We start from the raw sequence: 13,188 nt of genomic DNA, 5'->3' as shown, positions 1-13,188 counted from the left end.
CCCATCTCTACTAAAAATACAAAAAATTAGCCGGGCATGGTGGCGGGCACCTCTAGTCCCAGCTACTCAGGAGGCTGAGGCAAGAAAACGGCGTGAACCTGGGAGGCAGAGCTTGCAGTGAACTGAGATCGCACCACTGTACTCTAGCCTGGGCAACAGAGCGAGATTCCATCTCAAAAAAAAAAAAAAAAAAAAAAATTAGCTGGGGGTTGTGGTGTGCCTGTGGTCCCAGCTACTCAGGAGTCTGAGGCAGGAGGATCACTTGAGCCTGGGGAGGTCAAGGCTGCAGTGAGCCATGACTGTGCTACGGCACTCCACCTGGGCAACAGAGTAAAGCCCTGTCTAAAGGAAAGGAAGAAAGAGAGATGGAGTGGGGGAGGGAGAGAGGGAGGGAGGAAGGAAGGAAGGAAGGAAAAAAGAAAGGAAGGAAGGGAAGAAAGGAGGGAGGGAGGAAAGCAGGCCCCACACTTTGCCCAAAGCAAAGCTACTCTGTACACTTGGGCTTTTCTTTCCAGCATCCTCAGCAAAGGGGCTGTGTGGGAAGGCTGGGGCTTCAAGAGCAATTAGAAGCCCTGATGGCTGCATGCAGTGGCTCACACCTGTAATCCCAGCACTTTGGGGGGCCGAGGCAGGCAAGTCACCTGAGGTCAGGAGTTCGAGACCAGCCTGGCCAACGTGGTGAAACCCCATCTCTACTAAAAATACAAAAATTAGCTGGCATGGTGGTGGCATCTGCAATCCCAGCTACTCAAGAGGCTGAGGCAGGAGAATTGCTTGAACCTGGGAGGTGGAGGTTGCAGTGAGCTGAGATCGCACCACTGAACTCCAGCCTGAGCGACAGAGCGAGACTCTGTGCCCCCCCCGCCCGACCCCCTAGAAAAGAGCAGGCTGGGCACGGTGGCTCACGCCTGTAATCCCAGCACTTTGGGAGGCTGAGGTGGGTGGATCACGAGGTCAGGAGATCAAGACCATCCTGGCTAATATGGTGAAACCCCGTCTCTACTAAAAATACAAAAAAATTAGCCGGGCGTGGTGGCAGGTGCCTGTGGTCCCAGCTACTCAGGAGGCTGAGACAGGAGAATGGTGTGAACCTGGGAGGCGGAGCTTGCAGTGAGCCGAGATCGCGCCACTGCACTCCAGCCTGGGCAACAAGAGCGAAACTCTGTCTCAAAAAAAAAAAAAAAAAAGAAAGAAAGAAAGAAAGAAAAGAAACATACAAAAATTAGCCGAGTGTGGTGGTGGGAGCCTGTAATCCTAGCTACTCCGGAGGCTGAGACAGGAGAATCGCTTGAACCCGGGAAGCGGAGGTTGCAGTGAGCCGAGATTGCGTCACTGCACTCCAGCCTGGGGCAAGAGAGCAAGACTCCGTCTCCAAAACAAATAAACAAAAAAAGAAGTCCTAACCACAATGCAAGTTTGCCATGCAGACCCGTCTTCCTATCTTGGTTAATGACCAATCATGATGTGACAACATTGTGTTTAACCATATGAAATTGCCTTTCCTGTAGGTAAAAAATGGCCAAATGTTGGCAGTTATGTATGGCTCCACCAACTAGTAATAATGATAATAGTGACATTTATTGAGTGCTGTGTTCTAGCACTTTCCATAAACTATCTCAATGACTCTTTACAACTGTCCTGTAATGTAGGGTCTCTTGGAGGTCTCAATTTTTTATTATTTATTTATTTATTTTGAGAAGGAGTCTCGCTCTGTCACCCAGTCTGGAATGCAGTGGTGCGATCTCGGCTCACTGCAACCTCCGCCTCCCAGTTCAAGCGATTCTCCCACCTCAGCCTCCCGAGTAGCTGGGATTACAGGTGCCCACCACCATGCCCAGCTAATTTTTGTATTTTTAATAGAGATGGGGTTTCGCCATGGCCTCCCAAAGTGCTGGGATTACAGGTGTGAGACACTGCACCCTGCTTCCATTTTTAATTTTTAATTTTTATTTTAGAGAAAGAGTCTTGTTCTATCACCCAGGCTGGGGCAGAAGTAGTGCGATCATAGCTCACTGCAGTCTTGAACTCCTAGGCTCAAGCAATCTTCCCTTCTTAGCCTCCCAAATAGCTAGGACTACAGGCACATGCCACCATGCCCAGTTAGTCTTTTTATTTTTTGTTGAGACGGGGGTCTCGCTTTTGCCCAGGCTGGTCTCAAACTCTGGCCTCAAATGACTCTCCCGCCTCTGCCTCCATCTCCTGAAGTGCTGGGATTATAGAGGTCTCCATTTTACAGATGAGAAAGCTGAGGCTCAGAGCTGTAAAGTCAAATGTCCAATGTACAGAGGCCAGGAGGGAACTTCAGGTCAGCCAGACTCTAATATCTGAACACCAAGCTATGTCCTGGGCTCCTTCCATGAAAACAGAAAAATCAAACTATCTGGTGCCTGGGGCAGAGGAGTTGGGAGAGGGAGAAGGGGCCCAGCCACAGTGCCATAAGTGCCATAAGCTTACGGCTGCGGCCCTGGATTTGTGCTTAGCTCTGGCCAAGCTGTTAATCCCTATGACCTTGGGCAGATGTCTTCACGTCTCTGAGTCTCAAAGTCCTCATCTGTACAATGGAATAGAGTCTGGCATGGCCCGACTGATGCAAGGGTTTGATGTGTCAAGTCCGAGGACTGCCCCTCCCCGACTGGAGCAGCTGTGGCAACAGGTGGCCCCGAACCTGGGGCAGGGCCCCAGGAGCTGGGGAGCCAAGGCCAGTAGACCACACTTGAGTGGGGTTGGGGCCTCACCTGGAGGGGGGGGCGGGGACCGGGGTTTACCTGGGGGGCGGAGATCGGGCCTCCCTGGGGGGTGGGGCCCTTCCCTGAGTGTGTGACCGGGGTGGGGAGGGATCCCCAGGTCGCGCCGTGGGGCGCAGACTCACCTGGCGGGCGGCCGCGGCGCCTCTGCCCGGGGGTCCCGGGGGTCCTTTCCTCTTGTGCATCTTCCAGGCTGGATGCCCGAACCACCTGCCCCCAAGCCCGGCCTTGCCCTGCCTCCTTCCCCGGGCCCTGTCGCCGCGCACGCGCCCTTCCTGAGTCCTGCAACCCTCGTCGGCGCTCCGCGGCCGTCGATCCCGAGCCCTCGCCTCCCTGCTTGGCCGCCCCACTTCCGCCTCGGGCCTCGGGCGCCGCTGCACCGGAGCGCGGCCACTGGACTCGCCGGGTCCGCCGAGCCGAAACTACAACTCCCGGCAGGCAGTGCGCGGGCGCGCATGCGCTTCGCAGGGCGGTGCTCACTGTCGCGGGCTGCGTGGGCGGTGCTTTGCGTCGCGCATGCGCGGGGCGGGGCCTCGCGAGGCGCGGGAAAGAGGCAGAGCGAGCGCAGGTGGGAGGGGCGGCGACCTGTGTGAGGTTCACAGCGTCCCTCAGTCACCGATAGGCTCCGGCTTCACGTGGGCGGAAGGACTCACTGTGAGGACTCACTGTGGAGTTCTCACTTTTCGGTGGTCGACTTAGTGTTAGTGTGGGGCTTGTCACCGGGAGCGGGGTCCACAGCGCCCACCCTCAGGCCTTTCCATCCTTCAGCTCTCGACTCGAGGCCTCCAGGCTTCTGTGAGGGCCAATTTGGCCATTCATTTTTTCCAAAAAGAGTAAACGCTGATAATTCAACCGACTTATTCCCAACGGATCCAGGCAGAGTTCGTTTCTGATAAGGACAGAGGGTCCTCAGCGACTTCTGCGGCCCAGGTCCGTTTTGGCTTGCCTGGCCCCCAAGGCTGGGAGAAACCGGCCTGTGACAGCTCTTGCCCCTCCAAGGACGCAGCTGTCCCCTTTAAAATGGCACGATCTTGGCTCACTGCAACCTCTGCCTCCTGGGTTCAAGCGATCCTCGTGCCACAACCTCCTGAGTAGCTGGGATTACGGGTGTGTGCCACCATGCCTGGCTAATTTTTTTTTTTTTTTTTTTTTTTTGAGACGGAGTCTTGCTCTGTCGCCCAGGCTGGAGTGTAGTGGAGTGATCTCGGCTCACTGCAAGCTCTGCCTCCTGGGTTCAAGGAATTCTACTGTCTCAGCCATCCTAGTAGCTGGGATTACAGGTGTGTGCCACCACGCCCAGCTATTTTTTGTACTTTTAGTAGAGACGGACGGGGTTTCACCGTATTGGTCAGGCTGGTCTGGAACTCCTGACCTCAAGTGATCCGCCCACCTCAGCCTCCTAAAGTGCTGAGATTACAGGCGCGAGCCACCGCGCCCAGCCTAATTTTTGTATTTTTAGTAGAGAGGGGGTTTCACCATATTGGCTGGGCTGGTCTCCAAAGGCCCCAGAGGCCCCTGGAGAGTCCTCAAGTGTCCTTGGAAGGGCCCCCAGATACCCTAGTCGGGAGGGAGGGTTCACACAGGCTGTTTCATCCCAGGGACCAGAGTGTAGGTCCCCGGGGCTTCCCATAAGGACCCCCGAGGTCCCATTTGTCTTTCAGGTCCTGGGCATAAGATCTTTAGTTTGGAGGAGGTTTGAATTCCTACCTGGCCATGGTCCAAAGTAGCTGTGACTCTGTGTCCCACGCTGTGTCCTGATGGGAGCCATCTGACCCCTGGGGCAGCCACATGGGCCGAGGTGGAGGCGGGGGTAACCTCTGCTCTCAGCCAAAGCCACTGGATATAAACAGAGACAGGGACTGCTTATAATGATGAGAGATTTTGCTTGTTTTCAGATTTCTCAAGGGGAAGATAAAATGACAAAGAGGAAGAAGCTGCGGACCTCAGGTATGTTCATTCAAATGAACACTTCTTGATTTCTACTTCTGCTCGTGGGAAGAATGTGGGCTTGTTTATTGCAGATTTAGCTAACACGACTGCCCCAACCTCCTTAAAAGAAAATAAGGATTGGCCAGGTGCAGTGCTCGTGCCTGTAATCCCAGCATTTTGGGAGGCCAAGCGGGCAGATCACAAGGTCAGGAGTTGGAGACCAGCCTGACCAACATGGTGAAACCCCATCTCTACTGATAATACAAAAATTAGCCAGGTGTTGTGGCACGTGCCTGTAGTCCCACCTACTCGGGAGGCTAAGGCAGGAGAATCACTTGAACCTGGGAGTCCGATGTTGCAGTGAGCTGAGATGGTGCCAGTGCACTCCAGCCTGGGCAACGGAGCAAGACTCTGTCTCAAAAAAAAAAAAAAGAAGAAAAGAAGAAAAGGATTTAATTCAAATAGAAGGCCGGGTGTGGTGGCTCACACCTGTAATTCCAGCACTTTGGGAGGCCGAGGTGGGCAGATCGCTTGAGTCCAGGAGTTCGAGACCAGCCTGGGCAACATAGCGAGATCCTGTCTCTACAATGTAAAGTAAGGAAATTAGCTGGTTGTGGTGGTGGCAGGCATCTGTAGTCCCAGCTACTCAGGAGGCTGAGGCAGGAAGATTGCTCGAACTGGGAGGTGGAGGTTGCGGAGAGTCAAGATCGCACCACTGCACTCCAGCCTGACTGGTAAGAGTGAGGCCCTGTCTCAAAAAAGAAGGAAAGAAAGAAAAATAGAAATAATGGAGAGGGCATACAGGAAAAGTAAAAGTGAAAGTTTTCTAGAGCTTCTGCAAGCCTCTGGTGGGGTCCCACAGCTTAGAGAAGGCCTCCCCAGGCTTCAGGGCAGCAGGACAGCCTCCCTGTGGAACCAGTCCTAGAGATGACCCCTGGAATAACGCTTGATGTACTACAAGGCTACTTGGTATGTGGCTGAGTGTTTTACTCTGGGGCCCAAAACCTGGGTTCATCCCAGTTCTGCTCACTGTGTGGTGGTGGATGATTTCCTCTGTGCCTCAGTTTCCCCTTTTGTAAATTGGGGATAATAAAAGCCACCACCCTTTCCTTTAGAGCAGTGTTTATCAACTAGGTGACAGGAAGGGATTTTGACCCCCAGGGGATAGTTGGCAATGTTTGGAGACTTTTTTGTTTTGGAGACCAAGTCTGACTCTTGTCCAGGCTGGAGTGCAGTGGCGAGATCTTGGCTCACTGCAGCCTCCACCTCCCGGGTTCAAGTGATTCTGCAGCCTCAGCCTCCTGAGTAGCTGGGACTACAGATGTACACCACCACACCTGCCTAATTTTTGTATTTTTAGTAGAGATAGGGTTTCACAATGTTGGCCAGGCTGGTCTCAAACTCCTGACCTCGGGCGATCCGCCTGCCTCAGCCTTCTAAAGTGCTGGGATTGCAGGTGTGAGCCACTGTGCCTGTCCTAGAGCCTTCTTTTGGTTTTCATAACTGGGGAAATGATACTGACATCTAGTGGCTGGAGGCCAGGGATGCTGCTCAAATATCCTACCATGCATAGGATGCCCCCCAACCACAGAGAATGATCCAATCCCAAATGTCCTCCAAGGTGGAGAATCCTGCCCTTAGAGCTCACATGTGGGTTAGTATCTGTAAAGCACCCAGAACTGACCTAAGGCAGTACACAAATGTAGACTGCTATTAACAATTCTTCTTCCAGACTTTAGTTTTTTTCATTTTTATTTTATTTATTTATTTATTTATTTATTTTTGATACGGAGTCTTGCTCTCACCCAGGCTGGAGTGCAGTGGTGCGATCCTGGCTCATGGCAAGCTCCTCCTCCCGGGTTCACGCCATTCTCCTGCCTCAGTCTCCCGAGTAGCTGGGACTACAGGTGCCCACCACCATGCCAGGGTAACTTTTTTGTAATTTTAGTAGAGACAGGGTTTCACCGTGTTAGCCAGGATAGTCTCGATCTCCTGACCTCATGATCCGCCCGCCTTGGCCTCCCAAAGTGCTGGGGTTGCAGGCATGAGCCACCACGCCCGGTTCTTCCAGACTTTTAAAAAAAACTTTTATTTTGAAGTAATCTGGGACTTACAGAAAAGTTGCAAAAATAATTCAGAGAGTTCTGGCTATCCTTCCCCAAGCTTTCCCTAATGTTGACATCTAGCTCAGCCATAGGACAATGATCAACTATAGAACAGCATGAAAAACAGGGCAGGACTCTAACCTCAGTACACTACTTCTAGACTTTCTTTTTTCCTTTGAAATGGAGTTTCGCTCTTGTTGCCCAGACTGGAGTGCAGTGGCGCAATCTCGGCTCACTGCAACGTCCACCTCCCAAGTTCAGGTGATTCTCCTGCCTCAGCCTCCCGAGTAGCTGGGATTACAGGTGTCTGCCAGCACGCCCGGATAATTTTTGTATTTGTAGTAGAGATGGGGTTTCGCCACGTTGCCCAGGCTGGTCTCAAACTCCTGGCCTCACATGATCTGCCCGCCTCAGCCAAAGTGCTGGGCTTACTGGGGTAAGCCACCATACCCAGCTGTTTTTTTTTTCCCCTTTTTTTCGAGACAGAGTCTTGCTCTGTCGCCCAGGCTGGAGAGCAGTGGCACAATCAGAGCTCGCTGCAGCCTCGACCTCCCTAGGCTCAGCTGATCCTCCCACCTCAGCCTCCCAAATAGCTGGGACTACAGGTGTGTGCCACCATGCCTGGCTAATTTTTGTATTTTTTGGAAGAGACGAGGCCTCACTATGTTGCGCAGGGTGGTCTTGAACTTCTGGGCTCCAGCAGTCCACCTGCCTTGGCCTCCCAAAGTGCTCAGAATTACAGGTGTGAGCCACCATGCCTGGTCAGACATTTTCTGTATATATACAGATACAGTGTTGAGTTTTGTTTTTTTTTTGTTTGTTTGTTTGTTTTTTTGGAGACAGAGTCTCATTCTGTCACCCAGGCTGGAGTGCAGCGGCATGATTTTGGTTCACTGCAACCTCTGCCTCCTGGGTTCAAGTGATCCTCATGCCTCAGCCTCCTGAGTATCTGGGATTACAGGCACCCGCCACCATGTCTGGCTAATTTTTGTATTTTTAGTAGAGATGGGGTTTCACCATGTTGGCTAGGCTGCACTTGATCTCCTGACTTCATGTTATCCGCCTGCCTTGGCCTCCCAAAGATTACAGGCATGAGCCAGCATGCCTGGCCCAAATAAAGTGCTTTTATTGGAAAATAGATCATCACACTTACTGATCTGCAACCTCCATTTTTCACTTTGCAGTAGATCATGACCATGTTTACTTGTCAGTATACCTATACAATTTCATCATTTGAAAAGAAAAACACCCCAAAATAGCCAGGCATGGTGGCGTGCACCTGTACTCCAGGCTACTTGGGAGGCCGAGGTGAAAGGATTGCCTGAGACCAGGAGTTAATGACCAGCCTGAGCAACATAATGTTATCCAGTCTCAATAAATACATATTTTTAATTAACAAGGTGTGGTGGCACACACCTGTAGTCCTGGCTATTTAGGAGATTGAGGCAGGAGGATGGCTTGAGCTGAGGAGTTCCAGGCTGCAGTGAGCTGCGACTGCGCCTGCACTCTAGCCTGGGACACAGAACAAAACCCTGTCTCTTAAAAAAAAATAGAAAGAAAGATTGTTGGGCACGATGGCTCCTGCCTGTAATCTGAGCACTTTGCGAGGCCAAGGCAGGTGGATCATTTGAGGTTAGGGTTCAAGATCAACCTGGTCAACATAGTGAAACCCCATCTGTACTAAAAATACAAAAATTAGCCGGGCATGGTGGCATGTATCTGTAATCCCAGCTACTTGGGAGGCTGAGGCACGAGACTTGCTTGAGCCTGGGAGAGCTGAGATTGTGCCACTGCACTCCAGCCTGGGCGACAGAGTGAGACTCTGTTTTAAAAAAAAAAAAAAAAGGAACAAACCAAGTCAGAAAGACAAACTCCAAATATGATGTAGTAGAGTTCCATTTGCCTATCATTTTCTAATGTAAGTTAAATTTCTTCAAAATTTTGAAATGACTTTCTAATTTAGTGGCTGATGAATTTAGGGAATGGTGTTCCTGTTTTTCCCCCAAGATATGGGACAGAAGAGGAAATGATCAGCAGATTGAACATGTTTTGTGCAGAGATGAGCAACAGGCTGCTTGGAGGCATCAGAATTTCTCTGACCTTGGAGGGGGAAGCTGGGGACCGCCAGGCCCACCCACAGCAGGTCACTTGGGGCCTCTGTTGGCGGTAGACTCCCCAGCTCAGTGGACCTCAGGACTGGCCCTGGACAGCCCTTTCTCTGTATGCTGGAAGGGTGGAGAGAGGAAGAAGATTCTGGCAGGTGGTGAAAGAGGCCTTTTCCCTCCCAATGTCTTCAGTCTTTGGTGTTGAACACAAGGTTCTGCCTTATTTTTTCTTAAATTAGTCCCATGTGGACAGATCGCCGGAAGGAAAGAGAAGACTCTTCAATGCCATTGATATTTTTTTGCTTTTTATTCGGTACAAATGGCCATTCGATCAGCCAAGTGAGCAAGTGTTTGAGAATCTCAAGAAACCAAATAAACAAAGCAGCTATATTTTGTCTTTTCTGGCAGACCACAAGTTCGTGTTTCTTTTGAGACAGAGCCTTGCTCTGTCACCCAGGCTGGAGTGCAGTTATACAGTCTTGGCTCACTGCATCCTCTGCCTCCCGAGTTCAAGTGATTCTCCTGCCTCAGCCTCCTGATTATCTGGGACTACAGGTGCCCACCACCACGCCTGGCTAATTTTTTGTATTTGTAGTAGAGACAGGATTTCGCCATGTTGGCCAGGCTGGTCTCGAACTCCTGACCTCAAGCAATCCTTCCACCTCACTCTCTCAAAGTGGTGAGATCACAGGCGTGAGCCACCGTGCCTGGATGGTTAGGAATGTGTTTCTATAAGCAATGTCCATCGGAGCCTTACTTGTGGTGCTGCATCCTTTGAGGTGGGCACCAGAGGGGGCGGGGGAGGGTGAGGAGGAGATCAAAGGGTGCAGCGCACTCAGTTCCTGCCCTGGAGATCCTCCAGCTCTAGTCAGGGGATAAAGGAAAATGCTTCTCCCAGGGAGCGCTAAGCAAATACACAGCAGTGGGATAAAGTTCTAAATGGGCACTCCCAAACCGTAACTGACAGAATTACAAGCAATTGGCTGTGCGCCATGGCTTACACCTGCAATCCTAGCACTTTGGGAGGCCAAGGCAGGCAGATCAGTTGAGATCAGGAGTTCGAAACCAACGTGGCCAACATGGTGAAAACCTGTTTCTACTGAAAATACAAAAAAATTAACCAGGCATGGTGGCTTGTGCCTGTAGTCCCAGCCAATCAGGAGGGTGAGGCAGAAGAATTGCTTGAACCCAGGAGATGGAAGTTGCAGTGAGCTGAGATTGTGCCACTGTACTCCAGCCTGGTCAACAGAGCGAGAGTCCATCTCAAAAAATAAAAAATAGAAGAAGAAGAATTAGAAGCAATTACAGGAAGATCACTGTGTTTTAGTGGAGGGCAAACAGCTGAGTGAGGACTGAGGCAGACCCTAGCAATTGGCGTCGAGGAAAGAGAGACTCATTCAGTAGGTTTACTTCAGGGTGTGTGAGTGTGTAGTGCAGAGCTGAGGCTGCAAAGAGTCCACCTGGGGTTTGGATAGTGTTTTTTTTTTTTTGAGGCGGAGTTTTACTCTTGTTGCCCAGGCTAGAGTGCAGTGACGTGATACTGGCTCACCACAACCTCCGCCTTGCGGGTTCAAGTGATTCTCCTGCCTCAGCCTCCCAAGTAGCTGAGATTACAGGCATGAGCCACCATGCCTGGCTTATTTTGTATTTTTAGTAGAGATGGGGTTTCTCCATGTTGGTCAATCTGGTCTTGAACTCCCAACCTCAGATGATCCACCCACCTCAGCCTCCCAAAGTGCTGGGATTACAGGTGTGAGCCCCCGCGCCCAGCCCTGGATAGTGTTATTCTTCAGTTTTTTTTTTTAGAGACAGGATCTAGCTCTGTTGCTGAGGCCAGAATCCAGTGGCACAATCACGGCTCGCTGCAGCCTCAACCTCCAGGGCTCAAGCAATCCTCCTGCCTCAGCCTCCCGAGTAGCTGAGACTACAGGTGCATGCCACCACCCTCAGCTAATTTTTAAATGTTTTTAGAGGTGGGATCTCACTGTGTTACCCAAGTGAGATCCTGGACTCAAGCAATCCTACCCCCTCAGCCTCCTGAGTAGCTGGGACTGCAGGCATGCACCACCACACCTGGCTGTTGGTTTGTCTTTTTGTTGTCTGTGCCTTGGTAGAAATCTACTACATAGTAGGCATTCAGTAAATGTTCAAGTATTCTTAAGTGTGCTGGTTCTGGAATTGGATGGGGTGCCAGCCTTGGTTCCTTGGCCTCCGTGTGCCTCAATGTTTACACCTCTCTGGGAACTTGGGGCCCTTGGGTGTCAATTCTTACATCTTTCCTTTTAATTTAATTTAATTATTAATTTATTTTTTTGAGATGGAGTCTCACTCCCTTTCCCAGGCTGGAGTGCAGTGGCGCCATCTTGGCTCATTGCAACCGCAGCCCCCTAGCTACAAGCGATTCTCCTGCCTCAGCCTCCCAAGTAGGTGGGATTACAGGTGCCCACCACCATGCCCAGATAACTTTTATATTTTTAGTAGAGATAGGGTTTTGCCATATTGCCCTTTTTATTTATTTTAATTTAATTGTCTTTTTTTTTTTTTTTTTTTGAGACGGAGTCTCGCTCTGTCGCCCAGGCTGGAGTGCAGTGGCCGGATCTCAGCTCACTGCAAGCTCCGCCTCCCAGGTTTACGCCATTCTCCTGCCTCAGCCTCCGGAGTAGCTGGGACTACAGGCGCCCGCAACCTCGCCTGGCTAGTTTTTTGTATTTTTTAGTAGACGGGGTTTCACCGTGTTAGCCAAGATGGTCTTGATCTCCTGACCTCGTGATCCGCCCGTCTTGGCCTCCCAAAGTGCTGGGATTACAGGCTTGAGCCACCGCGCCTGGCCCCTAATTGTCTTTTTGAGACAGGCTCTAGTTCTGTTGCCCAGGCTGGAGTGCAGTGGCGCAGTCTAGACTCACTGCAATCTCTTCCTCCGGGCTCAAGTCATCCTCCCGCTTCAGCCTCTCAAGTACGTGGGACTACAGGTGTGCGCCACCATGTCTGGCTAGTTTTCATATTTTAGACAGTGTTTCGCCATGTTGCCCAGGCTGGTCTTGAACTGCTGAGCTCAAGCAATCCACCTGCCTCGGCTTCCCAAAGTCCTGGGATTACAGGCTGTGAGAAAGGCTGATATTTTAATCATGGACAAAGATAATATTGAATTGCTCAATGTTACTTCTGTAAGGCAGGCATAACAGCAGCACCCTGCCTTGAGCTTTTATCTTAACACACACAAGTTCTTAGGACGGCATCTGGTGTGGAACTCACTAGAGTCAACCCTTATCATTTGTGCACTGAATACATGATTAGGTGGGGCCAGGTTTGGGGAAGTCTTACAAGCCAGCCACTATTGAAAGCTTCGATGTAAGTGAGTTTTCTTAATTCAAAAAATAGATGCTGGCCAGGCAAAGTCGTTCATGGCCGTAATTCCAGCACTTTGGGAGGCTGAGACAGAGGTCGCGAACTCTGAGTGCCAGAGTTCGCAACCAGCCTGGGCAACATAGTGAGACCCTGTGTCTATAAAACAAAAACAAAAAAAGACTTAGCCAGGCATGGTGGCACACACCTGTTTTCCCAGCTACTCAAGGGGCCTGAGGCGGGAGGATGGCTTGAGCCCAGGAGGTCAAGACTGCAGTGATCCACAGTTGTACCACTTCACTCCAGCCTGGGAGACAAAGCCAGACCCTGTCTCAAAAAAAGAAAAAAAAAATATATATGTAGCATATATAATACATAAATACATATATAAATATATATGTATAAATATATATATTTACATATTTGGCTGAGGCTGAATCCTGAGGTGGCATGGCTTGGCTTTAGATCACATGGAACAACCTGGCAATATAGTGGGATATATAATACATACTGTATGTATTTAATAAATATATAATATACATCATATGTAAATATGTAAGTACATAACTTTATAATATATTGATATAGTAGAAATATATAAGGCCGGGTGCGGTGGCTCAAGCCTGTAATCCCAGCACTTTGGGAGGCCGAGACGGGCGGATCACAAGGTCAGGAGATCGAGACCATCCTGGCTAACACGGCGAAACCCCGTCTCTATTAAAAACACAAGGCCGGGCGCGGTGGCTCAAGCCTGTAATCCCAGCACTTTGGGAGGCCGAGGCGGGTGGATCACGAGGTCAGGAGATCGAGACCATCCTGGCTAACATGGTGAAACCCCGTCTCTACTAAAAATACAAAAAACTAGCCGGGCGTGGTGGCAGGCGCCTGTAGTCCCAGCTACTCGGAGGCTGAGGCAGGAGAATGGCGTGAACCTGGGAGGCGGAGCTTGCAGTGAGCCGAGAT

The 13,188-nt window shown here is 50.7% G+C and overlaps 2 protein-coding genes across 6 annotated transcripts in view; one reads left to right on the top strand and one right to left on the bottom strand.

The window, feature by feature from the left end:
- Nucleotides 1-3,343, bottom strand: part of CC2D1A (coiled-coil and C2 domain containing 1A) — a 31,949-nt gene extending 28,606 nt beyond the window's left edge. For all 4 annotated transcript variants that reach the window (XM_025368507.1, XM_025368509.1, XM_025368508.1 and 1 more), the window contains exon 1: nt 2,870-3,343. In XM_025368507.1, coding sequence (XP_025224292.1) covers nt 2,870-2,929 — 60 coding nt within the window. In that variant the 5' untranslated portion in view covers nt 2,930-3,343. The remainder of the gene's footprint in view (nt 1-2,869) is intronic.
- The window catches only part of C19H19orf57 (chromosome 19 C19orf57 homolog), a 26,598-nt gene continuing 16,628 nt past the window's right edge, over nt 3,219-13,188 (top strand). For both annotated transcript variants that reach the window (XM_025368513.1, XM_025368511.1), the window contains exons 1-2: nt 3,219-3,312; nt 4,640-4,691. In XM_025368513.1, coding sequence (XP_025224298.1) covers nt 4,661-4,691 — 31 coding nt within the window. In that variant the 5' untranslated portion in view covers nt 3,219-3,312; nt 4,640-4,660. The remainder of the gene's footprint in view (nt 3,313-4,639; nt 4,692-13,188) is intronic.

This window comes from Theropithecus gelada, chromosome 19, assembly GCF_003255815.1.
Source record: "Theropithecus gelada isolate Dixy chromosome 19, Tgel_1.0, whole genome shotgun sequence".
In the NCBI taxonomy this organism is placed as follows: Eukaryota; Metazoa; Chordata; class Mammalia; order Primates; family Cercopithecidae; genus Theropithecus; species Theropithecus gelada.
Note: the sequence above shows the minus strand (reverse complement) of the source record. Positions and strands in the feature narration are given on the sequence as shown.